This window comes from Hypanus sabinus, chromosome X1 (assembly GCF_030144855.1).
Source record: "Hypanus sabinus isolate sHypSab1 chromosome X1, sHypSab1.hap1, whole genome shotgun sequence".
NCBI lineage: Eukaryota > Metazoa > Chordata > Chondrichthyes > Myliobatiformes > Dasyatidae > Hypanus > Hypanus sabinus.
Window position 1 is genome coordinate 64564671 of NC_082738.1, and position 27870 is coordinate 64592540.

The 27870-nt window shown below is 42.5% G+C and overlaps 1 protein-coding gene across 1 annotated transcript in view; it reads left to right on the forward strand.

Annotated features, from left to right (window-relative positions):
* LOC132384967 (plexin domain-containing protein 1-like) overlaps positions 1–27870 on the forward strand; it is a 585821-nt gene that overhangs the window by 538904 nt on the left and 19047 nt on the right. Inside the window, exon 13 of the mRNA XM_059956658.1 lies at positions 19052–19212. Within this exon, the coding sequence (XP_059812641.1) occupies positions 19052–19212 (161 nt within the window). The remainder of the gene's footprint in view (positions 1–19051; positions 19213–27870) is intronic.

Here is a 27870-nt window from a genome sequence, read left to right on the forward strand (position 1 = left end):
TTAATTAAAGGACTTTAACCACTCTGTGTTCAATGTTTGGAGTACAATAAATGAGTTTTTATAGTTCTTCTTAAACATAAAATGCCTCTGCTGTTTTTGTGAAATTACCAGAAGTTGGAGAAATTGATGTTCATACTATCAGGTTGGAGGCCACCCAGATGGAATCTGTGGTGTTGCTTGTGCCTGCTTCTGTGCTACGGTGCTCAATATCTCTGTGACACAAAGCAGGCATCACCCACAAGACAGGACACACAGCTACCAGACAAGCCAATAGACTAAGAACCCTTCAAAAATGTGAGTTCAAAGTAAATTTATTATCAAAGTACATATATGTCACTGTATTCATTTTCTTGCAGACATTTACAGGAAAATAAATAAATACAATAGAATTTCTGAAAGAACAATAACAAAGACTGATAAACAACCAATGTACAAAAGAAAACAAAGTGTGCAAGTAATTTTTAAAATTAAATAAAAAATGCTGCATTGTAGAGTCCTTGAAAGTGAATCTGTATGTGTCACAGCCACAGACCCTGTCTGGGCGATCTCACAGAAAGGTTGCAGAATGGGGTCGGCAATCAAGCACATTCCAGCCAATTAGTGTTTCATTGTGGTGGTATTTAACTTGTTTCCTCGTGTTTCAGTCTTATTGAGACTTGACCAAAAGCACAGAAACATCAGTGCTACCTGCTTATCTTTGTTCTTGTTCCAGGAAAGAAAGTTTAGGTTGACTTCTGTAGAATGATATTTACAGTGTTTAGTGTTAGATTACTGCTTCCAAGCCACAGTGTCAGTGCTAGCTTTCAGCATGAGAGTTTTAGTTAATGACCCTGTGGGCCTAGCATTTATTGTTTTTTCCTTTAATTCTGCACAGTTGTTATTAAAAGTCAGTGAACTGTTCAATCTTGTTCAGTGCCTCTTGTTCTGTACATGAGCCATCACACCACATTCCTGTCAGTTCAGAGTCAAGGTGAGGGAAGTTATCCACACTGGTTCAGGAGTCTGATAATTATAGGGTAATAACTGTTCCTCATCCTGGTGGTGTGGGACCTAAGGCTCCTGTACCTCCAGTCCGACGCTAGCAGCAAGAAGAGAGTGTGGCCTAGATGGTAGGGTTTCCTGATGATGTATGCTGCTTTCTTCTTGTAAATGTGCTCAATGGTGGGGAGGGCTTTTCCTGTGATGGACTGGGCTGTAACCACCACTTTATGTAGCTTTTCTGTTCCTCTGCATTGGTGTTTCCATACCAGGCCGTGATGCAACCTGTCCACAGTGCATCTATACAAGTTTTTCTAAGCATTTGATATGAAATATTTGAAGAAAAAGCCAGTGACCCTTACATCCTCTCTACTAATACTATAAAAATGATGAAGAAGGTGGGTGTAGGAGGAGGAGTACTGTATATGTTCCTTAAACATGTTGGGCTGCTGAAGCCAACCATTGATTTCGGTTTTAAAGAGATAAAGATCAGCTTTATTTGTCACATGTATATCGAAACATTGAAACACAGTGAAATTCATTGTTTGAATCAAATCAAATCAACGAGTATTGTTCAGGGGGCAGAGCTGTGCTGCCATGCTTCTGATGCTATCATAGCTTGCCCAGAGCTTATAACCCTAACCAGAAGCACATATGTTTGGAATTTGGGGGGAAACTGGAGCACCTGGAAGAAACCTATGCCATCACAGGGAGAATGTACAAGTTCCTTACAGACAGTGGTGGCAATCGAACCTAGTACGAGATCACTGATGCTGTAAAACGATTGTGCTAATCGTTGTGCTACTGTGCCACCCGTTTCCTTTAGAGGACAGATCTCCATTATAGTGCTTCTAATTCCTGCACATGAAACTATGTTTGACTTCAAATCTCTGACTACAGTGTCGCTTCACAAAGAGGAGTTACATTTCAGAGCCAGTTGTCAAATCATTTACTCAATCAGCAAAACAGGTCAGTCAGTTAATCAAACACCAGCTCTTCATTCAGGATTTACTAACATTAAAGAAAATTTGGCTTAGGACACGTTTTGGAACCTAAGCCTTAATTGCAAGGGACTGTGATTCAAAGACAATTACACTCAATGGCCACTTTATTCATTACACCTGTACACCTGCTCATTAAAGTGAATATTTAATCAGCCAATCATGTAGCAGCAACTCAATGCATAAAAGCATGCAGACGCAGTCAAGAGGTTCAGTTGCTGTACAGACCAAACATCGGAATGGGGAAGAAATATGATCTAAGTAACTTTGACCATGGAATGATTGTTGGTGCTAGCTTGCGTATCTCAGAAACTGATCTCCGGGGATTTTCATGTACAACATCCTCTCAAGTTTACAGAGAATAGTGTGAAAAAAAATCCAGTGAGCGGCAGTTCTGTGGGAAAAAAGAGCCCTTGTTAATAAGAGAGGACAGAGGAGAAGGGCCAGACCGGTTCAAGCTGATAGAAAGACAACAGTTGCAACAGTGCAGAAGAGCACCTCTGAATGTACAGCTCATCGACCCTTGAAGTGGATGGGCATCTGGAGTCCACACCAGGTTCCACTCCTGTACCTAATGAAGTAGCCACTGAGTGTAATTACTTTATTCTTGATTGACATGTGTGTACTTCAATAATAAATTTACTTTGAGCTTTGAAATACTATCACAGGGGCTAGGCATCTAATGCCAGAACAAGCAGGATCTCCCAGTGACCATCCATTTTAATTCCACTTCCCATTTCCATGCCGACATGTCCATCCATGGCCTCCTCCAATGTTGTGATGAGGCCACACTTAAGTTAGAGGAACATCACCTTATATTCCATTTGGGTAGCCTCCAACTGGATGGCATAAACATTGATTTCTCTAACTTCCAGTAATTGTCCCCACCCCCACCCTTCATCATTTCCCATCCCCCTTTCCCTCTGTCACCTTATCTCACCAATCAACTCCCGAGTTCTTTACTTCATCCCTCCCCCTCCAGGTTTCACCTCTCACCTTGTGTTTCTCTCTCCCCTCCCCCCACCTTTTAAATCTACTCCTCAGCTTTTTTTTCTCCAGTCCTGCCGAAGGGTTTCAGCCCAAAATGTTGACTGCACTTTTTTCCATAGATGCTGCCTAGCCTGCTGAGTTCTTCCAGAATTTTGTGTGTATTACAGGGGCTGGGGTAGTATAGACACTCCATTATTAGAGCAACTGCATCACAGCTCCAATGACCTGGGTTTAATCCTGATGTCAGGAAGTACCTGCGTGGTCTGTGCGTTCTCCCTATCCTCCGAGTGCTCCAGCTTTCACTCACATCCCATTGCTGGTTAATTAGCCAGCGTATAGGAGCAGCACAGGAGATTGCAGATTCTGGAATCTGGAGCAACAATCAATCTGCTGGAGGAACTCAGATATAGCCAGTGGAACTTACCTTACAGTTCCTGTGCTGGAAAAAGTCAACGGATCTATGGAGGAAAATGAACAGTTGATCTTTTGAGTTGAGATCCTTGATCTGGGCTGAAAATTAGCTGGAAGGGAGATAGTCAGAGGAAAGGTGTGGAGCATGAGCTGGTGGGTGATATGTGGATTCATGTGAGATGGGGATGATAGGTGGGGGGTGCGAACAGAGTGAGAACAGTGTCCGAATCTGGGTGGTGATAGACGGAAGGGACAAAGAGCTGAAGATGCTGCAATCTGATAGAAAGGAAGGTGGAGGATGAAATAAAGAGAGGGAAGTAGGGAGGACAAGTGCAGGTAATTTTGGAGGGGAACCAATGGTAGGAGTGTGTAGCTGTTGAGGAAATGGAGATGATGGAGGAGGAGAAAGAGATTGGATGATAGGGGTTGGATAGTTCAGAAGGAGAGAGAATCCATTATCTTTGGCGCAGAGGGGGGAAGAAATGGTTGAAGTTTCAGACCAAGACCCTGCAACGGGACTGTAAAGTAACCCTCTTGTAAGTGGATGGTCGGAGAAATGTGGGAAGGGAATAGGTTACAAGAAATAAACGAGGGAATGGGATTGACCCAGATTTTGGCATAGAGGCGATGGACTTAATGACTACATTCTGCATTGTATGTGCGTCTCTTGGGTCCTACCACCAATTCTTGGGTTCTCAGAGACTACATCTTCCTCCCAGCCCACCTTCCCTGTTACCAGGATTAGAAGGCCTGAGTTAAGTTAAGAGTTTGGCCATAAGCCCCTTTCCTACCTCCCACCCACACACATGCACAGTCCTCTAACCCCAGAACGGGGCATGGTCCACATCCAGCCTCCAGTGGATTCATTGTCTTGCAGCCATTGGGCTTTCAACTTCCCAAGTGGACTCGCAGAGATTCATAGACCCAGTCTCTCTGTAGAACGTGATATTCCCTTTATTAGTTATTTAGAGATACCTAGTGAAACAGGCCCTTCCAGCACCACGAGCTACACTGTTCAGCATCCCACTTATTTATCACTAGCCTAATCACAGGACAATTTACAATGACCAATTAACCTGCTAACTTGTATGTCTTTGGACTGTGAGAGGAAACCAGAACAGCGGGAGGAAACCCACACATGCAGACTTCTTACAGATGCCACCAGAATTGAACTCCAAACTCCAACACCCCGAGCTGTAACAGTGCCATGCTAATCTCTGCACCACTGTGGTGACCTTTGCAGCTAATAACAAAAGGAAACTTTCTTCCATAGGTCTGGCTAAAATCCACCATTCTTGTTCCATTGGATCAAGATAAACATGTAACAGGGAAATGACCCTAACACTCTCAACTAATTAAGTCATCTTTTACTAGTTGAGCCTTCTATCTGGAAACATGTCTTCACCACCATCTTATACCACATGGCTTCCAGATCAGTTTTCAAGCTTCTTGATTCAGACCCTCTGAGGACCCCAGTTACTCACATTCAATTGACTGCTTCTCCCAGCACGTTCTACACGTCACGCTTTCCACCTTGAGAAGGTACCCGGGATCCCTATCCCAGTCACTTCCATAACTCCGGGATTCTCTCTCCACTGCCTGCAATGGACCCATTCGATACTTTATCCTCCACCAGATCCACACTTTCAATCACTGGTTGTTCACCTTTCTCACCTCCAGCAAAGATCAGAAGGTCACCCATATACAGAGTACAGAGCCTGCTAACTCCAACGCCGTTCCCAGACCGTGATCCCTACTGCTGACCTCAACAGTTCCAACGATCCTGAAAGGATTCAGAACCCGGACTCAGCCGCCATCAATGCAGGTTCCAATGACCCTGGACACCTTCAATGTGCCGATTGTGCAACCTCCAACTCCAACTCCAGCCTGGACCTTGACTGACAGCACCTCCAGGCCGGGACTTCACTCGCAACCGCTGGAACCCCTGTCTCTCCTTCACCTACAACCACTCTGCAATCCTGTGTCTCTTAGGTCCCACCGCCAGTACTTGGGTCCTCGGAGACTCCATCTTCCTCTTAGGCCATCATCCCTGTTACCAGGACTAGAGGGCCTGAGTTACGTGAAGAGGTTGGCCAGGCTTGGTCCTTATTCATTAGAATGTAGAAGAATGAGGGGCAATCTTATAGAAATGTTTAAAATTATGAGAGATATAGATAACATGGGTAGTAGCAGTCTTATTTATTTATTTATCGATTTACTTATTCAGCGACAGCACAGAGTAGGCTCTTTCATCCCTATGAGCCATGGAGACCCATCAACTCCACAATCCTGATTAATCACAGTACAATTTACACTGTTCTCGGGGTAACTTTTCAAGCAGAGGGTGGTGAATATATGGAACAAGTTGCCAGAGAATTGGTTGAGGCAGTGCAATGGTATCATTTAAGAAGCACTTGGATAGATACATGGAGCGGTGAGGTGTAGAGAAACATGTTTGAACACAGGAAATTGGGACTAGCTGTGTGGGTGCCTGGTCAGCACAGACTTGATGGACTGAAGGGCCTACGTATATCTGTGCTGTGTTGCTTTATGAATCTAAGCTTCCAAATGTTTACCAGTAAAGAACAAAGAAATACCTGTCAGTTAACCAATACCATCCCCAATCCTTTTATGACTCTCCCTCCACCATGACCAATGGCATAAATAGAATATATTTATTATTGAAATACATATATGTCACCATATATTATCTTGACATTCATTTTCTTGTGGGTATTCACAGTAAATGCAAAAAAAAACACAATAGAATCAATGAAAAATGCACACAACGACGGACAAACAACCAATGTGTAAAAGTCAACAAACTGCAAATACAAAAAGAACAAAAAATCTAAATAATATCATATAAATAACTAAGCAGTAGATATTGAGAACACAAGTTAAAGAGTCTTTGAAAGTGAGTCCATAGTTAGTGGGGTCAGTGTTAGGGTGAGTGAAGTTGAATGAAGTTATCCCCTCTGGTTCAAGAAGCTGATGGTGGAGGGATCCTGAACCTGGTGGTGTAGGCCTAAGGCTCACCATATATGATATGAAATTCATTGCTTTGCAGCAGAATACAGTGCAAAGCCACAGAATTACTGTAAATTACAGAATTTTATTGGAACATTCCATGTGATACACATCTGTTATTTCTGTAATGCCTGTGCCTGGTAGGGCTCAGCTGAAGTTGCTGGTCCTGAAGCAACCAACAACCAACAAAAGTTGTGCGGGAGGACAGTAAAATAATAGTGGTGCAACTTGCTTTGAAGTGGCTTGATGATCTATTACAGACTTCAGAAATAATTATAGAAATGTAATTCTTAGGAAAAATCAATGCTCATCTGAGAATACAACTGTTATATGTCACTGAGCAGTTATTCAGTGACACAGAGAAATGTATATTAAATTTTACCCAAATTTTTAAATTAGAGCAAGCATTATCATTTAAATTATCCTTTTGTATGGACACAGACAGGAATTATTTTTCTTTCTGACGTCATCCTCTTGATGCACTCAGTCATTCCAATAGCTTCTCAATAATTTGACCTGTCTACGCTCTTCAACAATTACACCACTGACTGGAGAAGTCACTACCTAAAAATTACCCTAAACCCTGTCATGATTACTGCACTGAGCAACACACAAAACACTGGAGGAACTCAGCAGGTCAGGCAGCATCTATGGAGGGAGTAAACAGTCAACATTTCAGTCTCAGGCTCTTCATCAAGACTGGAAAAGAGGCGACAGAAGCCAAAATAAGAAGGTGGGGTGGAGGGGGAGTGGGAGAGGGGTAAGGAGTACAAGCTACAGTTGATGGGTAAGACCAGCTGAGGGTGCAGGTGGGTGGGTGGAGGAAAGAGGGATGAAGTAAGAAACTGTGAGGTGATAGGTGGAAGAGGTAAAGGGCTGAAGAAGAAGTAGCTAATAAGAGAGCAGAGTGGACCATGGAAGAAAGGGAAGGAGGAGGGAAACCAGAGGGAAAAGATGGGCAGATAAGGAGAAGAGAAGGAACCAGAAAGGTGAATAGTAAAACAAAAGAAGGGGGGAAATTACTGGAAGTTAGATAAATTGATGTTCATGCCATTATATTGGAAGCTACCCAGACAGAATATGACGAGTTGTTCCTCCAGCCTGAGTTTGACTTCATCATAACAGCAGAAGAGTCCACGGGCAGACCTGTCAGAAAGGGAATGTGAACTCAGATTGAAATCGGTAACCGCTGGGAAATCCTACCTTTTGCGGTGGACAGAGCAATGGTGCTCAACAAAGAGGTCCTCCAAGTCTGGAGGAGGGTGAACTGGGAGCACTGGATACAATAGATAACCCTGACAGCCACACAGCTGAAGTGTCACCTCACCTGCAAGGACTTTTCAGGGACTTAAATGGTGGTGAGACAGGAGACGAGGAGCAAAGAGTGATCCCAATGAAAAGCAGGTGGAGAGAGGGAAAGATGTGCTTCGTGGTAACATCCCTTTGGAGATGGCAGAAATGACAAAGAATAATGTGCTGGATACAGAGGCTCATGGGGTGGTAGCTAAAGACAAGGGGAACCCTATCTCTGTAGTGACAGTTGGAGGGTGGGGTGAAGGCAGATGAGTGGGAAATGAAGGTGATGTGGGTGAGCGCACCTTTGATGGTGGAGGAAAAGAATTCCTGTTCTTTGTAAAGTGAAGGCGTCTCAGATGTTCTAAAATGAAAAGCTTCATCCTGTGAGCAGATGCCACAGAGATGGAGCAACTCCTCACAGATAGCGGTGGGATTTGAACCCTGAATGGTGATCACTGGTGCTGTGAAGCATTGCATTAACTGTTATGCTACCATGTCTCAGTCTAGGGCAGTGAGTCATCACAACTTGGACAATGTGCACTAATTTCCCTGTGCCGCATTTGCGAAATTGTGTTAAATGATGAGAAGGTAACTGACAAGCATGTGGAACTGATTACCCTCAGAGAGCTGAGGGAGGGTGAAAGCCTTTGCAGCATTCAAGGGCGAGCTCTCTGTATTTGCTTCAGATATCCAGCATCTGCAGCATTTTGGTTTTAGGAATGCAGCCAGCTGGCGAATGGCCAGACCCTTGGGACGTACTGTTCTGCAGCTGCTATCAGTGCAATAGTGAGGGTTCATCCCATTGAACCTGGATTCCTACCAAGTCATATAATGTGGCTGGACCCAAACTATGGTCCATTAAAATTGATGCAATTTACTTTAATTCTTATAATAAATTCAGAATCCCTTTGGAACAGTTCTGGAATTTTTCAGTTGACAACCAAGGTCAGGAAATCTTAAATCTTAAATGAACAATTAAAACCCCCTGCCTTGGCTTATTAGCTTCTTCTAAATGGACACAGGCTTTGTTTTATGCAGACAGCATGGAGAAAAAGGTCAACTATTGAAGGTGATATGAGACCAGAAGACATAAGAGCAGAATTAGGCTATTCGTCCCATCAAATCTAATCCATATTCCATCACGGCTGATTGATTAACCCCATCCTCCTGCCTTCTCCCCATGATCTTTCAAGAACTTATCAACCTCCGATTTAAATATACCCAATGATTTGGCCTCCACTTATGTCTGTGGCAGTGAATTCCACAGATTCACCACTGTCTGGATAAAAAAATTCCTCCTCACCTCTGTTCTAAAATGGCATTCTTCTATTCTGAGACCATGCCCTCCCCCTCCCCCACTAAAGGAAACATCCTCTCCATGTCCACTGTATCCATTCTTTTCAGTATTCAATAGATTTCAATGAGATTCCTCCCCTCCTTTATTCTTCTAAACTCCAGTGGGTACAGGCACAGAGACTACATTTAAATCGGAGGTTGATAAGTTCTTGATTAGTAGGAGCTTCAAAGGTTATGGGGAGGGTAGGTGAATGTAATTAAGAGGGATAATAAGAGCCACCACTCCTTATACGCTGTAGCAGTCTGGTGTGTTCAGATATCAACACGATAGCTGTGGGTTTAAATGCAGAGGATTAAAACAAATTATTCTCAGTTGAATTACCAGACTGTCATTTGCTTTCTGATTTATATGTGACTGCAGATCACAATAGTTTATATGTGGTCAACTCTTAAATCGTGCATCAAGCCCTTCAGTCCTCTTATGACCTGGCTAAAGTAGCGGAAACCTAGAAAACCCACAGCACAATACAGGCCCTTCGGCCCACAAAGTTGTGCCAGACATGTCCCTACCGTAAAAATTACTAGGCTTACCTATAGCCCTCTTTTTCTAAGCTCCATGTACCTATCTAAAAATCTCTTAAAAGACCCAATCGTATCCGCCTCCACCACCGTTGCCAGCAGCCCATTCCACACACTCACCACTCTTTGAGTAAAAAACTACCCCTGACATCTCCTCTGTACTTACTCCCCAGCACCTTAAACCTGTGTCCTCTTGTGGCAACCATTTCAGTCCTGGGAAAAAGCCTCTGACTATCCACACGATCAATACCTCTCATTATTCTATACACCTCTATCAGGTCACCTCTCATCCTCCATCGCTCCAAGGAGAAAAGGCGGAGTTCACTCAACCTATTCTCGTAAGGCATGCTCCCCAATCCAGGAAACATCCTTGTAAATCTCCTCTGTACCCTTTCTATAGTTTCCACATCCTTCCCGTCGTGAGGTGACCAGAACTGAGCACAGTACTCCAAGTGGGGTCTCACCAGGGTCCTATATAGCTGCAATATTACCTCTCGGCTCCTAAGTTCAATTCCATGATTGATGAAGGCCAATACACCATATGCCTTCTTAACTACAGAGTCAACTTGCACAGCAGCTTTGAGTGTCCTCTGGACTCGGACCCCAAGATCCCTCTGATCCTCCACACTGCCAAGAGTCTTACCATTAATACTATATTCTGCCATCATACTTGACCTACCAAAATGAACCACTTCACACTTATCTGGTTTGAACGCCATCTGCCACTTCTCAGCCCAGTTTTGCATCCTATCAATGACCCGCTGTAACCTCTGACAGCAGTCCACAATATCCTCAACACCTCCAACCTTTGTGTCATCAGCAAATTTACTAACCCATCGCTCCACTTCTTCATCCAGTTCATTTATAAAAATCACGATCAGTAAGGGTCCCAGAACAGATCCCTAAGGCACTCCACTGGTGACCGACCTCCATGCAGAATATGACCTGTCTACAACCACTCTTTGCCTTCTGTGGGCAAGACAGTTTTGGATCCACAAAGCAATGTCCCCTTGGATCCCATGCCTCCTTACTTTCTCAATAAGCCTTGCATGGGGTGCCTTGTTAAATGCCTTGCTGAAATCTATATACACTACATCTGCTGCTCTTTCTTCATCAATGTGTTTAGTCACATCCTCAAAAAATTCAATCAGGCTCATAAAGCTCGACCTGCCATTGACAAAGCCATGCTGACTATTCCTAATCATATTAATACCTCTCCAAATGTTCACAAACTTGCCTCTCAGGATCTTCTCCATCAACTTACCAACCACTGAGGGAAGACTCACTATTCTATAATTTCCTGTGCTATCTCTACTCCCTTTCTTGAATAAAGGAACAACATTCGCAACCCTCCAATCCTCTGGAACCTCTCCCGTCCCCATTGATGATGCAAAGACCATCACCAGAGGCTCAGCAATCTCCTCCTTCATCTCCCACAGTAGTCTGGGTACATCTCATCCGGTCCTGGTGACTTATCCAACTTGATGCTTTCCAAAAGCTCCAGCATATCCTCTTTCTTAATATCTACATGCTCAAGCTTTTCAGTCTGCTGAAAGTCATCACTACAATCACCAAGATCCTTTTGAATCACAGTATTCATTAAGTACCTCTGCTATTTCCTTCGTTTCCATACACACTTTCCCACTGTCACATTTGATAGGTCCTATTCTTCCACATCTTATCCTCTTGCTCTTCACGTACTTGTAGAATGCCTTGGGGTTTTCCTTAATCCTGCCTGCCAAGCCCCTTCTGGCTCTCCTAATTTCCTTCGTAAGCTCCTTTCTATTAGCTTTATGATTTTCTAGATCTCTAACATTACCCAGCTCTATGAACTTTTTGTAAGCTTTTCTTTTCTTCTTGACTAAATTTATTACAGCCTTTGTACACCACGGTTCCTGTACCCTACCGTAACTTCCCTGTCTCATTGGAACGTACCTATGCTGAACTCCACACAAACATCCCCTGAATATTTGCCACATTTCCTCCATACTTTTCCCTGAGAACATCTGTTTCCAATTTAAGCCTCCAATTTCCTGCCTAGTAGCAGCGATAGTGTGATGTTTTCCTAAGGGGTTATGTCAGATTGGAATCCCACAATGGAAACTGCTTGTGCTTGACTTGGTTTAAAATGGGGAGGCTGATGCACGGGGAGCAACCACATGGTCCTTAACAGATTGGGGTCAGAATCCAGTGGCATGGAGTGCAAGACAATGGGGACTGCTGCAGCTTTCCTGTCGGGATGTGTCATCAACTTCCGTCAACTCTCCCATTCATGTCTTGGTTCGATCATTCTTTGTTTGGTACCTCCCACTTGATCTTACTGCAATGGGTAACCCTACTAGGAGCTAAGCCCCAGATGCTAAACTCCGGACAGTAGCACTCTGAGGATCTCAGGAACTCACAAGCCTTTCCACTGTGACAAGGAGTCTGGGTAACGAAGATGTAAGTACGGTCACTGCAGTTCAAGAAAGCTCACCCAGCTGTCTCAGAAGGCACAAAGAGTGTTGTTTTGCCTACGACACTGACATCCCGAGCCACTCCAAATGAATACGAATGTCTGTAAGAACTGTAAAGTACAAAGTTATGAGGGACTTCGATAAGGAGGACTGTGAGATATGTTCTTCCCTTAGCAGAGATGCCTTTGGCCAGAAGACATTTATGGTCAGGAGATTTAAAGAGGCCCAGAAGAAGATTCTACAAAACTACAGACTCACTTTCAAGGATTCTTTACAACTCATAATCTCAGTAGTATTTTTTATTTTGCCTTTTGTCTTCTTTTAGCATATTTGTCATTTGTCTGTTTTGGTATAGTTTTCATAAATCCTATTGTATTTCTTTATTTTTTCATGTAAATGCCTGCAAAAAAATTAATCTCAGAGTAGTTTATGGTAAAATATAAGTCCTTTGATAATAAATTTACATTGACATTTGAATTTGTTCAGTAAGGTTATTTGAAATCTGGAATGAACTGCCTGAGGGGTTAGTGGAGACATATACCTAGGTGAGTACTTGAAATGCCATGGCAAAGAAATATGCAGGCCAAGTACTGGAAGGCAGGAATAGAATAGACAGATCCTGGATACCCCATCCAAACTAATCCCACTTGGCGATATTTGGCCCATAACCTTCTAAATCTCTCCTTCCTATGTACCTGTTCATTTAAACGTTATTCTTGTACCTGCTTCAACCATTTCCTCTACCCACTCATTCCACTTAGTGTAGAGTTTAGCACAATGCTTCGCAGTACCAGCGACCCAGGTTCATTTCCCACCACTGTCTGTAAGGAGTTTGTATGATCTCCCCGTGACTATGTTTGTTTCCTCCAGGTGCTCTGGTTTCCTCCCATATTCCAAAGATGTACTGGTTAGTAGATTAACTGGTCTTTCTAAATTGTCCTGTGATTGGGCTATGGTTAAACCAGGGTTTGCTGAGCAGCACGGCTCAAAAGGCCAGAAGAGCCTATTCTACACTGTATCTCAATAAATAAATAAATGAATAAGTAAAATGCCGCCCTCTGTGTAAAAAAAAGTTGCTCAAATTCCAATTAAATCTGCCCCTCCATCCATCTTAAACCTATACCCTCTAGTTCTTGGTTCCCAAATCTCGGGAAGAATACTGAGTACCCTATCTATGCACCTCATGGTTTTATGCACTTTTATAAGGCCACCTCAGTCTCCTATGATCCAGGGAATAAAGTCCTAGAATGTCCAAGCTCTCTCTATAATTCAGGCCCTCGATTTGGCACAACATAGTAAGTCTTTCCAGTTAAATAACGTATTTCCTGAAGAATATAAGGTTGAGGAAATCAGTATTAATTTAGTGATATGTTGATGTTTATTCCTGAACAAGCACAATGCAATACAGTAGAATAGGAAACCAGTTGTCTTACCTTCCCGCTGGTGGAATTGTGATATCTCATCAGGCAGCAGTAAGAATGTCTAGACCTGGCGATCAGAGTCATTAAAAGAACAACTTGATTATGACAATCCATGGTGTTCACATTGAAGGTCTAATCAGAATTAATCTTGCTTTTTGTTGTATCCAAGAGGGGCGGTTGTATCTATAGAACTGCAAGTGTTTTCAATCTTACCCCTTAAACATGCCCTCTTACCCCTTCTCTTCTCCTCACCTGCCCATCACCTCTGATGCCTCTCCTTCTTTGCTTTTGCCCACAGTTATGCTTTGTTTCTCCAGAAACTAATTCAAAGAAAACATGGGAGCTGGGATCATTGTCGACTTAGTTTCTTTTTCCTTCTCTTTTAGTGAGGTGCTCGTATATGACATGGTAGCATGATGACATATGCCATTCATGTACTTCTTACATAACAAATTATGTAAACAACAAAGAACGCTCATTCAAATAATATATTTACAATATTACTGTAATATTAAATACACAACACTCCTCCTTGCTTAGCTATGAACTCTGACTCAACACAGAATGCATCTGAACTCAAATATGTAACATATTGCTCTCTAGTCATCTTATTTACGTACACAGTATACTACATAATACAACTACTATATAGACATCCACAGCACAGTAAATTCTAAATTGTCTCATTCAGGCCTAAAGATTTAATTTCTGTGGAGGATTTCTTATTCTTGTGGGATAGTATCTTTCCAAACAAGGTGAGGTGAGACAATCTCAGGATCTGGAGCCACCTCCATGGTGGTTGTAGGAGTTGACTCTGGGACTGCAGGAAGTGATAGCTCTGGACATCTTTCTTCTCTAACAATTGACTCTGCTCTCCTCAACTGATCATGCTGTTGTCTCCAGATGACATCAGATACAATCTCCACTGTGTAGGAGAGTGGCTTAGTTCTGTCCTTAATCTTACCAAGTACCCACTTTTGATATCTCTGTAGTCCCTCACCATCACCAGGCAGCCTGTCCAGGAGTGAAATATTGAGCCTTCTTGTATGAGGAGGCCTCAGTATCTCTCAGCTGTTTATCCTTCATCCTCCTCCCAAGATTAGCGTGAGCACAATGAATGACCCAGAAACAACATAAATGGCAGGTTGTTGGTTGCAGAGTGTGCTACATTGCGATATACAAGGACGAAATTGATGAATTTCTGATTCAGTGTCAGTGTAGTGTGTTCTGCTAATATTGCTCACAGTGCATTTTTTTAGACTCTGTACAAACCTTTCTGCCAAGCCATTTGTAGCTGGGTACAATGAAGATGTAATATGTCTTATTCCATTCATTTTCAGGAATGACTGAAACTGTTCCACAACAAACTGGGTTATTTGTAAAATGACTAAGTGTTCTGGAACACCAGTCCTTGAGAAGATGATTATCAGCACATCAACAGTGTGCAAGGCTGTAGTGGAGACTATTGGAAACATTTCTGTCCACTTTGCAGCTGCATCCACTACCACCAAGAAATTTGTGCTCATGAATGATCTGGCAGAATCTGCATGAATCCTCCGCCAGGGCAATGCAGGCCATTCCCAGGGGTGGAGAGGTGCTGTTCTTGGCATCTTCTGGATGTGCTGGCATCCTGAACAGTGCATGGCAAGCTGTTCAATCTGCTGATCTATCCCAGGCCACTAGACAAAACTTAGAGCCAACACTTTAGCTCTCAGCTTGGATGGTACAACAACTCTAAATACCCACATGAGGTAACTCCTGTCAAGGGCAAGTTCATCCTGGCGCTGGTAAAAAGGGGGAACTGGAATTCCTGCTGCACATTCCAGCTATTTTGGATGGCCATATAGACAGTGCGGGGTCTTTTCTGGTTTCTTTGTATCATTTCTGCTGTAATTAGGAGACTTTGATTTGCATTAGGAAGAATATGTCAAGAGGATTGTCTTCTTTTATAAATTGTTCAGGCATTTCCTTTTCCAAGGGTAAACAAGATAATCCATCAGCATTTCCATGATTAGTCATCATCTTGAATTCAGTCTTGGAGTTGTGTCCTTCCAGAGACAGAGATCATTTCTGCATTGTGCTGCTGCTCTGAATGGAACACACTTATGTGGATTGAAACTAGACAGTAGTGGTTGATGATCAGTAAGGAGGGTAAACTCTCTCCCATACAGGTACTGGTTGAAATGATGTATACCCCAAACCAGACTCAAAGCCTCTCTATCAATCTGTGCATACTTTTTCTCTGCAGTGGTAAGGAAATGTGATGCAAAGGCTACGGGGCATTCACTTCTATCAGTCATAACATGTGACATTACTACATAAGGCAAGGCATCACAGGCAAGCTTCACATGACAACGTAGATCATAATGTGTGAGTATTCATTTCTATTGCATTTAGGAAAGCCACCTCACACTTCTTTGTCTATTGTCACTTTTTCCCCATTTGTAGTAATGATTTCAAGGAGTGGAGCACAGTAGCCATGATTGGCAGGAACCTGTTATAGTAATTGACAAATCCTAAAGTCAACCATAGCTGTGACACATCCTTTGGCCTTGTAAGTGGGGCATCCACCACTGCTTGAATTTTCTCAGCACACTTGTGTAATGCATATACATCAGTAGTGTGACCAGGGTGAGTGATGCTTGGTTTAAAGAATTCACACTTATCGCATTGTTCTCTGAGCCTATAATCTTCTAATCTTTCTGTTTTGAGATTTTGGAGATGTTCCATGTCCTCCTCACGAGTAACAATGATGTCATCCATGTAACACTGAGTGTCTTGGCAATCTTGCGGCACCTGGTCCATCACTTTCTACCAGAGTGAGGGGCAGAAGTTACTCCAAAACTTAAGCCCTTTGTAAGTGCTCATGGTGAGAAACATTTGGGACTCTTCTTCCATTTCCATTTGTAGGCAGTTCTCAGCTGAGTTTACTTTGCTGAAATGTTTTTCTCCAGAGAGGTTTGCAAAGACATCCTCTATCCTGGGCAGAGGGTAATGACCTACTTTCAGTTTTGGGTTGATGGTAACCTTAAGATCACCACAGATCCTGAAAGACCCATTCTTCTTGGATACTGGGACCACTGGCATTGCCCATGGGCTCCACTCAACCTTGGCAAGAATTCCTTCAGTTCTGTGTGATCTAACTCACCAGCTACTTTACTACCAACTTTAACACAAAGTGTATAACGAACTGGACAGACTTTGTAAGACTTAGGTGTGGCAATTTCATTTAACACTATTTTACCAGTGATATGTTTGAGTTTTCCAGTGCCATCCTTCAACACTGCCATGGCATCATCCAATATCTTTCTTAATTCACTTTCAGTTGACTCTATTTCAGTGGATGTGGCATGCAAATTGTGGATGGATCTAAATTAAATTGCATTTGTCTCAGCCAATGATGGCCCCACAATGGTGGCCTTCCTGTTTTTACCACATACGAGCCCAATGTGGCTTGTTGGTTGCTGTATTTCACAGTTATGAATGTCATTCCCACAGAATTATCTTTTCTCTAGCGTAAGTTATTTTTTGATATCTGCAGGCTTCAGTTCAGCATCTCTGAAATGCTATTCAAACTTATTTTGAGGAATGTCAAACAGTTGAGCCAGTGTCCAATTCCATTTTAATTGATTTGCCGTTCTCTTCTGGGGTAAGCCATATTGCTTGTCTTGTGTTAGTTTTCACGTTGTAAATCTCAAAGCTATCTGACCTTGTGTCATTCTCATCATTATCAGATTTTTCACCAACACCATGCAGATTAGTGCTCTTTTTGAAACTGCAACTTGACTTTTTATCTATTTCTTTTCCCTGTGCAATCCATTTATTTTTGTCTGTCTGACATGCTCTTTGTACATGTCCTACTTTGTTGCATTTTCCTGCAAGTTTTGCCTGTAAACCTGCATTGGTCTGGGGTATATGAACCCCTGCCACAACAGTACCATAATTTGTTTGGCCAAGCAGGTTTCTATTTAGATGTTGCAATTTTGTTCACACTCACTTTCATTCCTGACTGTAACTCAATTATGTCTCTGGCTGCTGCTTCCATTGATACAGCAATTTCAACTGCTCTTTCAACTGTGAGTTGTGCTTCAGTTAGAAGCTGTTTCTGAATGCTTCTTGTACGATTCCACAAGCTTGTAAGACCATCACTGAACTGATCATGCTGGGACAATTTCTTCAATTTAGCCACTTAGCCCCTTCCTTTTGATTCCACTATGAATCCTAAACCATCTGCAATCAACAATGATTTCCTTCATTCCATTCATGATAGCAGTAAAGCTCATTGTTGGTTTGGTTGGAGCAGTTAAACTTCTAAACAAACTGTATACTTTTCTGCCCATTGTATTCAGCAACACTGGCACTTGTTTTTCATCAGCTATTTCATTTGTTTCAAAATACTGCTCAGTTCATTCAGTATACATCATCCAGTTATCTGTTGTGCAATCAGATGTGTCTACCTTTCCAATGCTTTTAATTATTTATTATTATCGCCTTGTACTCACTGTTTATGAACCCGTGCCCATACCTGTTGCTTGTTAATTTCATCCATTTTCTGCCTTTTTTTTTAACTCAAACGTCTCTCTCCCCTTCTGAAGAGCAATGTGCTGTGCTTCAACAGGTAGGCAGTCATCTCAGGTTCTTTTTAAGACTTCCTTGTCGCCAATGTTCTGTTTTGTAACTCCAGAGACTAATTGAAAGAAAAACACAGGAGCTGGGATAATTATCTACTTAGTTTCTTTTTCTTTTTCTTTTAGTGAGGTGCTCACATATGACTTAGAAGCATAATGATGTATACCATTCACGTACCTTTTACATGTAATCCATAAAGAAGTATATAAACAAACAATGTATACAATATTACCCAAATATTATTGAAATATTAAATACACTACAGTCCATTTTCCTCTCCCATCAAATTCTTTCTTCTTCAACCCTTTACTTGTCCAAGGGTTAAAGGATTGTGTATGTGCATGGGTGGGAGGGAGGATTGGCTTTGTGGGCATGCTATGTTGGCACCAGGATGTGTGACAATACCCCCAGCATACCCTTGGGTGTGTTGGTTGTTAACACAAATGGCACATTTCACTGTATGTTTTGATGTGCATGTGATAAATAAACTTGAATATTAAATCTTCTACCTGTCACTGCAGTTTCTCATTTCATCCAACCTCCCCCAACCGCTCATCTTCCTTCTCACTTGGTTTCACCTATCAACTGCCAGCTTGTTCTCCTTACCCTCCCCCACCTTCTTATTCTGCTTTTTCCCCCTTCCTTTCCAGTCCTGATGAAGGGTCTCAGCCTGTAACATCATCTGTTTGTTCCCCTTTATAGATGCTGCCTGACCTGCTGAACTCCCCCAGCATTTTGTGTGTGTTGCTCTGGACTTCCAGCATCTGCAGAATCTCTCTTGTTTAGTGCTTTCAATCTAGACTGACAATTCTTTAAGGTGCAGTTAAACGAATGACCTTCACTACCTCATGATGTAGAGCTAATAAAGTATCTCTGAATGTGAACATTGTGTGCAGCAGGAGAGCTGAACCTCAATGTCTGATGATTTAATTAATGAAATCCACCCTACTGTGTTCTCTTACAGCAATAACAGAAGAGAGCCCAGCAGAGAAGAAGGGAAATCCCATGCACACTGGTGTGGTGGTGGGCATCGTGCTGGCAGTTATTGTGATCACTGTCATTATCCTAGTCGTCATCTATGTCAATAGTCATCCACTGTCTTCTGCAGCCTTATTTTTTATCGAGGTGGGCCGAAATTTCATCTATTTCACAATTAAATCCAAATCTGAGTGTTTTGGATGAACACAAGTCAGAGTCAGATTTGTTATCACTAACATACACTCAGTGGCCACTTAATTACATACCTCCTGTAACTAATAAAGTGGCCACTGTGTACATGTTTGTGGTCTTCTGCCACTGTAGCCCATCCACTTCAAGGTTCGATGTGTTGTTCATTCAGAGATTCTCTTCCACACACCACTGTTTTAATGCAAGGTTATTTGAGTTACTGTCACCTTCTTGTCAGCTTGAACCAGTCTGGCCATTCTCCTCTGACCTCTCTCACTAACAAAGTGTTTCCACCCACAAATCTGCTGCTCACTGGATTTTTTGTTTTTGTTTTTTGCACCATTCTCTGTAAACTCTAGACTGTTGTGTGAGGAGATCAGCAGCTTCTGATATACTAAAACCACTCCATTTGACATCAACAATCATCCCATTGTCAAAGTCACTTGAACACATTTGTACATACTCCCCATGAACACGTGTTTCCTCCGGGTGCTCCAGTTTCCTCCCACATTCCAAAGATGGATGGGTTAAGGTGAATAAGTTGTAGGTATGCTTGGTTGGCACCTGAAGTATGTCGACTCTTGCAGGCTGCTCCAGCACATCTCCGACAGAAGTGATGCACTTCACTGTGTGTTTCAATGTTTTGACGTATATGTGACAAATAAATCTAATCTATAGTCTTTAGCGAAAGACCCCTTCCAATCTAAAATAGTCCTACTGTAGTTTATATTCCACCCATGATTTCTTTCCATTCTATTGTCCTCTTTTCAATCTTGCAGTATGTCTATTCTATTCCAGTTTCAGTCATAAACTCATCAAATTTCCTTTTTTACCTGTGTTAATGAGGACAACCTCCTACTCATTTCCTCATTGGGTAATTTCACAGCTGCCTTGTATTAATGGCCCCTAGGTTTAACTTTTCTCACAAGTTAAAAATATTGCCTCTAAAGGACATCCTACCTCTGCCCAACCTTTCAGTTTTCTAAACACAAGAGATTCTGAAAATACCAGAAATCCAGACTAAGACACACATAATGGACTCAGTAGGCTAGGCAGCATCTGTGCTGTTAATCTTCAATATTCTACAAGGTTCTCAGCAGACAATTTTTTGTCTTCTCTAAAGAACCATATTACTTCACACTGAAAGGAAGCTGTGAAGACACTTTCTCCACTGCTGTAGCCTCTTGATGTGCTTTGAATGTTGGGATACAGGATATGAGGTGGCTCAGTAGCATAGTGAGATGGTACAGTAGTGTAGCATTTAGAATAACACTTTACAACGCCAGTGTTCAATTCCCACCACTCTCTGTAAGAGTATACATTCTCCACTCCGGTTTCCTCCAGGTTCTTTGGTTTCCTCCCATATATTAAAGATTTATGGGTTAGGGTTAGTAAGTTGTGGGCATGCAATGTTGGTGCTGGAAGCATTGCAATATCTGCAGGCTTTGGAGCACTGATGTACAGAGAGATATAGTTTTTTTATTTAGAGATACAGCATGGTAACAGGCCCTTCCGGCCATATGAGTCCACACCACCCAATTATCTGATCTTGAAGTTCAAGTCCATAGCTCCATGAAAGTTGCATCACAATATGCTTGCCTTCATTAGTCAGGGCACTGAATATTAAAGATGGCAAGCCATTTTACATATTTATAAAACGTCGGTTAGGTTGCATTTGGAGTATTGTGTGCAGTTCTGATCACCACACTATCAGAAGGATGTGGAGGGTGCAGAAGAGGTTCACCAGCATGAGGAGGGGTTGGACAGACTTGGATTGTTTTATCAGGAGCATCACAAGCTGAGGGGGAAACCTGACAGTAGAACATCTGAGAGACAATAAGCAGGGTAATTAGTCAGAATTATAAACACAAGAGATTTGTGTGAACATCAATTTCTCTAATTTACAGTAATTTCTCTGCACCCCCCCCCCCCCCCACCACACACACCTTTCTCTCTTACCATTTCCCTTTCTGGCTCCCCTCTTATCTCTTTGCTGACAACACTACATTGATTGGCCTAATCTCAAATAATAATGAGGCAGCCTACAGAGAAGAAGTCATCACCCTGACACAGTGGTGTCAAGAAAACAACCTCTCCCTCAATGTTACAAAAACAGAGGAGCTGGTTGTGGATTACAGGAGGAATGGAGATGGGCTAACCTCTATTGACATCAATGGATCTGGGGTTGAAAGGGTAAACAGCTTCAAGTTCCTCGGCATCCACATCACCGAGGACCTCACATGGTCTGTACACACCAGCTGTGTGGTGAAAAAGGTACAACAGCATCTCTTTCACCTCAGATGGTTGAGGAAGTTTGGTATGGGTCCCCAAGTCCTTGGAACTTTCTACAGGGGCACAATTGAGAGCATCCTGACTGGCTGCATCACTGTCTGGTATGGGAACTGTACCTCCCTTAATTGCAGGACTCTGCAGAGAGTGGTGCGGACAGCCCAGCGCATCTGTAATTGTGAACTTCCCATGATTCAGGACATTTACAAAGACTGGTGTGTAAAAAGGACCCATAGGATCATTGGGGACCCAAACCATCCCAACCACAATCTATTCTAGCTGCTACCATCCGGGAAGTGGTATCGCAGCATAAAAGCCAGGATCAACAGGCTCCAGGACAGCTTCTTCCACCAGGCCATCAGACTGATGAACTCACGCTGACTTGAGTGTACTCTATATTACATTGACTGTTCTATTTATTATAAATTATCCAATACCACGCCTTTATAAAATGTGGCTTAGAGTATATACAATGCAGTGAATGGGATAATACGTAGAGGGAACTGACGAGAATAGTTGATCAGATTAATTACCCGGGGGAAAATACTCAAGAAGGTAGCTCCAATGGATCAGATTGTGAAGGCAATGCATGACATGTTACTGGGTTGGAGAGACTCGGGCTCAAAAGGGGCATTGGGCAGTCTTGGTTTTCTCACCTAGTTTTCTTCTTCATCTTCTACGGCTGTCCATCAATTTCGATGTTGACTATGCTGAGAGTTTAGTCTCTGCAGGCACGTTTATGGGCCACAAGACCAGCATTGGATCGGCACTGTCTCCTACATCAGTTGCATTTGTGATTTGACTGGCCTAGCACCTAACGTCTGCGTTCTTGACAATGCAGCGCCAACTTCTTCTGTCCAAAGCATCTTTCTCCCAGGTGTTGACACTCATGTCAGTGTTATTCATATGGCGCTTGAGCACATCTTTGTAGTGCAGCTGCAACAAAAAAGAAGAAAAGATGTCAGCTAGTAGAGAGTTACAAGCACCTGAGGGTACACATCAGCCAAATCTCCAACTTCTGTTCTCCCTGCAGTCCCTTCCACAGTCAACTCCTTGTACATTCAGGTGATTGCAATCACGTCCAATGTTTTTATCGTACAATTATAATCAGGAATAAGTTACTACTTATCACCCAGGGCTCAACACTGTGAGATGGAATATGACATTTCCAGTTATATATGTCAAAACAGGATGCTGAGGATTTATTGAGGCAATTCATGAAGAAAGGAGACAGTAAATCATGAATCCTGCCCGCATTTAAAAATCACAGGGACTTTCAAAGTGAGGCACACTTTCAGATTAAAAACAGTGAAATGCTTCCTTGTGTTACTTTCAGCCTAATTTGTTTACACTCAGACCCACAAGAACTCCATTTAAGATTTTTGATTTGGCTTTGAATCAGACATAGTGAAATTCATTCACTATTGAATGCACAAAGTACATGATATAGTATGGTAAGTACATTTTTCTCCGTTCAAGTTCAAATTTATTGTCATTCAACCATACACAAAACAACGTTCCTCCAGACTAAGGTGCACACACAGTACATACAACTCACACATAAAGTAATATTACTTCAAATAAACTGACAAATAATAAAATATATTGTATAAAATATATGTATTTTAATACTTGTTAATTTATTCTGAGATACAATTCTATTGATTTAAGTGGAACCTAATTCAGAAGGGAAGTTCAAAGCACATATATTTCCATATTCAAGTGTATTTTTTTAAATTCCCTCTGTTAAGTATTTTCCCATCAATATTACATAATATATATGCAGCAGCCTCTTTATCAGGTACATTGTTCATTAATGCAAATATCCAATCAGCCAATTATGTGGCAGCTACTCAATGCATAAAAGCATGCCGACACAGTCAGGAGGTTCAGTTTTTGTTCAGACGGAACATCAGAATGGGGAAGAAATGTGATCGGTGGCTTTGACCGTGGAATGATTATTAGTTGGAGCCAGATGGAAATGGTTTGTGTATCTCAGAAACTGCTGATCTCCTGTGATTTTAAACCGTCTCTAGCATTTACAGAGTATGGTGCGATAAACATCCAGTGAGCACCAGTTCTGTGGATGAAAACGCCTTGTTAATGAGTGATCAGAAGAAAATGGCCAGACTGGTTCAAGTTTACAGGAAGGCAAAAATAACACAAATAACCATGCATTACAACAGTGATGTGCAGAAGAGCATCTTTAAATGCACAACACATCAAACCTTGAAGTGGATGGACTACAGCAGCAGAAGACCATGAACATACACTCAGTGGCCACTTTGTTAGTTATCTACTGGACCTAATAAAGTGGCCACTGAGTGTATAACAGAGACAAAATTTATTTGTGAGTAGCTACAATAAAGGTGAGTGTGCCAGTGGGTAATCTATCCCCAGATGCCTGTTATCAATGCTGGTGAACAGGTGGGACAAAGAAGCACTGTATTAAGATCGGAGCCAAGCTATTCGGGTGAAAATTTTTGAAATACTTTTCTTGCAAAAGCTGTTAAAAAATATCAGTTACTGTTTAAAAAAGATTGGTAAGTGCAAACTTAATTTAATGTTTAAATCTGAACCTGATAGATTTCTGCTGATAAAGGGAATGGAGCCAAAGCTATAGATTAAAGATTAATCACATTGAATGGAAGAACAGCTCCAAGGATCCTTGGAGCTCCTGTTCCACTCTTCCTGTACCTCGTGCAGAATGTTTTAAAATATAATCATTGTTTGAACATAGAACATTACAGCATAGTAAAGGCCCTTCCCTCCTACATAGGCCTCCATTTTTCTATCATCCATGTGCCTATTTAAGAGTCACTTAAATGTTCCTAATGCATCTGCCTCCAACACCACTGGCAGTGCATTCCACTCTGTGTAAAAAAAAACTACTTCTGATAGTCCCCCTATACTTCCCTCCAATCACCTTAAAATTATGCCCTCTCATATTAGCCCTTTATTTAGCCCTTAGCAAAAAGGGTGCTGGCAGGCCACTCTATCTATACCTCTTATCATCTTTTACACATCTATCAAATTGCCTCTTGTCCTCCTTCGCTCCAAAGAGAAAAGCACTAACTGCTAGGGTTGATTAGCACGGTGCAATGGAAAGCTGTGTAAGTAGGCCTCAGGTTTGCACAGGGTTAGCTAATCTCACTTTGGATCACGCAGCAACTTTCTTCCGTCTGGAAGATTAATGTGATGTATCTCCAATACAGTTAGCCAACTTACATTCTCAAGTGAATTATGGCCAAATTGGAAAACATACAAGAAGCAATCTTTCCAATATGCAGGTGCCCCTCAATATTTCTCATGACACACTTTAAGTTAAATCCTGACATGACAGTGTCAGTGACAGAACATTGCAATTTTACAAAGCCTATGCCAGATGCGCATTGTAAATCAAAATGAATGATTCCATCAGTGGCACTGACTATAATCCAGAGAATACCTGATGCCTTGTGCCTGAGCTCATGATTGTCCAAGCTCTTATCACGGGGTTCCAGTGTTTCATACTTGGGAATTCTCAATACAGCTCCCTCAGCAGAAAGCAAAATAAGCCAACACTTTTCTTTACAGCTGGAAAGGGGTTACCACAGTTTATTGATAAAGCCCTGATAAATCTCTTAAGTCTTACAGCAAAAAGAAAAATAACAGAAGTATTTTTTTAGGACAAGTACATAGTTCACTGAAAGTTGAGCTTACGTCACCCTGCTATAGGAAAGATGTCATCAAGCTGGAAAGAGTGCAGAAAGTGATAAACACAAGAGATTCTGCAGATGCTGGAAATCCAGGGAATAAACACAAAATGCTGAAGGAACTCAGCAGGTCAGGCAGCATTTATGGAGAGGAATAAACTGTCAATGTTTCAATCTGAGACCCTTCATCAGGACTGGAAAGGAAGGGGCAGAAGCCAGAATAAGAAGGTGGGGGAAGAGAGAATGAGAACATATTGGCAGGAGATAGTTGAAAGCAGTTGAGGGGTAAGGTAGATAGACAATAGACAATAGACAATAGGTGCAGAAGTAGACCATTCAGCCCCTCGAGTCTGCACCGCCATTCTGAGATCATGGCTGATCATTCACTATCAATACCCATTCCCTGCCTTGTCCCCATATCCCTTGATTCCCCTATCCATCAGATATCTATCTAGCTCCTTCTTGAAAGCATCCAGAGAATTGGCCTCCACCGTCTTCCGAGGCAGTGCATTCCACACCTCCACAACTCTCTGGGAGAAGAAGCTCTTCCTCAACTCTGTTTTAAATAACTGACCTCTTATTCTCAATCCATGCCCTCTGGTACTGGACTCTCCCAACATCTGGAACATATTACCTGCCTCAATCCTATCAAATCCTTTAATTATCTTAAACGTTTCAATCAGATCCCCTCTCAATCTCCTCAATTCCAGCGTGTACAAGCCCAATCTCTCCAATCTCTCTGCGTAAGACAGCCCTGCCATCCCAGGAATCAACCTAGTGAATCTACGCTGCACTTCCTCAATTGCCAGAATGTCCTTCCTTAAACCTGGAGACCAAAACTGTACACAATATTCCAGGTGTGGTCTCACCAGGGCCCTGTACAAATGCAAAAGAACATCCTTGCTCTTGTATTCAATTCCCCTTGTAACAAAGGCCAACATTCCATTTGCCCTCTTCACTGCCTGTTGGGAAAGCACAGAAAAGATCTACAAGGATGCTGCTAGGATTCCAGGGACTAGGTTATTAGGACTAGGGTCCAGGGAGATATTATAGAAATTTATAAAATGAGGGACATGCAAAGGGTGAAAGCACATAGTCTTTTACCCAGGGCTGGGGAATCAAGAGCTAGAGGGCACAGGTTTAAGATGAGAAGGGAGAGATTTAATAGGAACCTGAGGGACAACTTTTTCACACAGAGGGTGGTGGTACTGTGAGTATATGGAACAAGCTGCCAGAGAAAGTGGTTGAGATGGGTACAAAATGCTGGTGGAACGCAGCAGGCCAGGCAACATCTATAGGAAGAAGTACAGTTGACGTTTCGAGCCGAGACTCTTCGTCAGGATTGACTGAAAGAAAAGATAGTAAGAGATTTGAATGTAGGAGGGGGAGGGGGAGATCCAAAATGATGGGGGGAGGGATAAAGCTAAGAGCTGGAAAGGTGATTGGCAAAAGGGATACACAGCTGGAGGATCATGGGACGGGAGGCCCAGGGAGAAAGAAAGGGGGAGGGGAGCACCAGAGGAAGATGGAGAACAGGCAGAGTGATTGTGAGAGGGGCAGAGAGCAAAGAAAATGAATAAATAAATAAATAGATAGATAGATAAATGAATGAAGGAAGGAAGGAAGGATGGGGTAAGAAGGGGAGGGGGGGCATTAATGGAAGTTAGAGAAATCAATGTTCATGCTATCAGGTTGGAGGCTACCCAGATGGAATATAAGGTGTTGTTCCTCCAACCTGAGTTTGGTTTCATCTTGACAGTAAAGGAGTCAATGGATAGACATATCAGAATGGGAATGGGACGTAGAATTAAGATGTGTGGCCACTGGGAGATCCTGCTTTCTTTGGCAAACAGAGCATAGGTGTTCAGTGAAATGGTCTCCCAGACTGCATCGGGTCTCACCAATATATAAAAGGCTGCACCGGGAGCATCAGACACAGTATACCACACCAGCCGACTCACAGGTGAAGTGTCGCCTCACCTGGAAGGACTGTCTGGGGCCCTGAATGGTGGTGAGGGAGGAAGTGTAAGGGCAGGTGTAGCACTTGTTCCACTTACAAGGATAAGTGCTGGGAGGGAGATTGGTGGGAAGGGATGGGGGGGGACGAATGGACAAGGAAGTCGTGGAGGGAGCGATCGCTGCGGAAAGCAGAAAGAGAGGGGGAGGGAGAAATGTGCTTGGTGGTGGGATCCCATTAGAGGTGGCTGAAGTTACAGAGAATTATATGTTGGACCCGGAGGTTGGTGGGGTGGTAAGTGAGGACAAGGGAAACCCTATCCCAAGTGGGGTGGTAAGCAGATGGGGTGAGAGCAGATGTGCATGAAATGGGAGAGATGCATTTGAGAGCAGAGTTGATGGTGGAGGAAGATAAGTCCCTTTCTTTAAAAAAGGAAGACATCTCCTTTGCCCTGGAATGAAAAGCCTCATCCTGAGAGCAGATACGGCAGAGTCAGAGGAATTGCAAGAAGGGGATGGCATTTTTTGCAAGAGACAGGGTGGGAAGAGGTATAGTCCAGGTAGCTGTGAGAGTTTGTAGGCTTATAGTAGATATCAGTAGATAAGCCGTCTCCAGAGATGGAGACAGAAAGATGAAGAAAGGGGAGGGAGGTGTCAGAAAAGGACCAGGTAAATT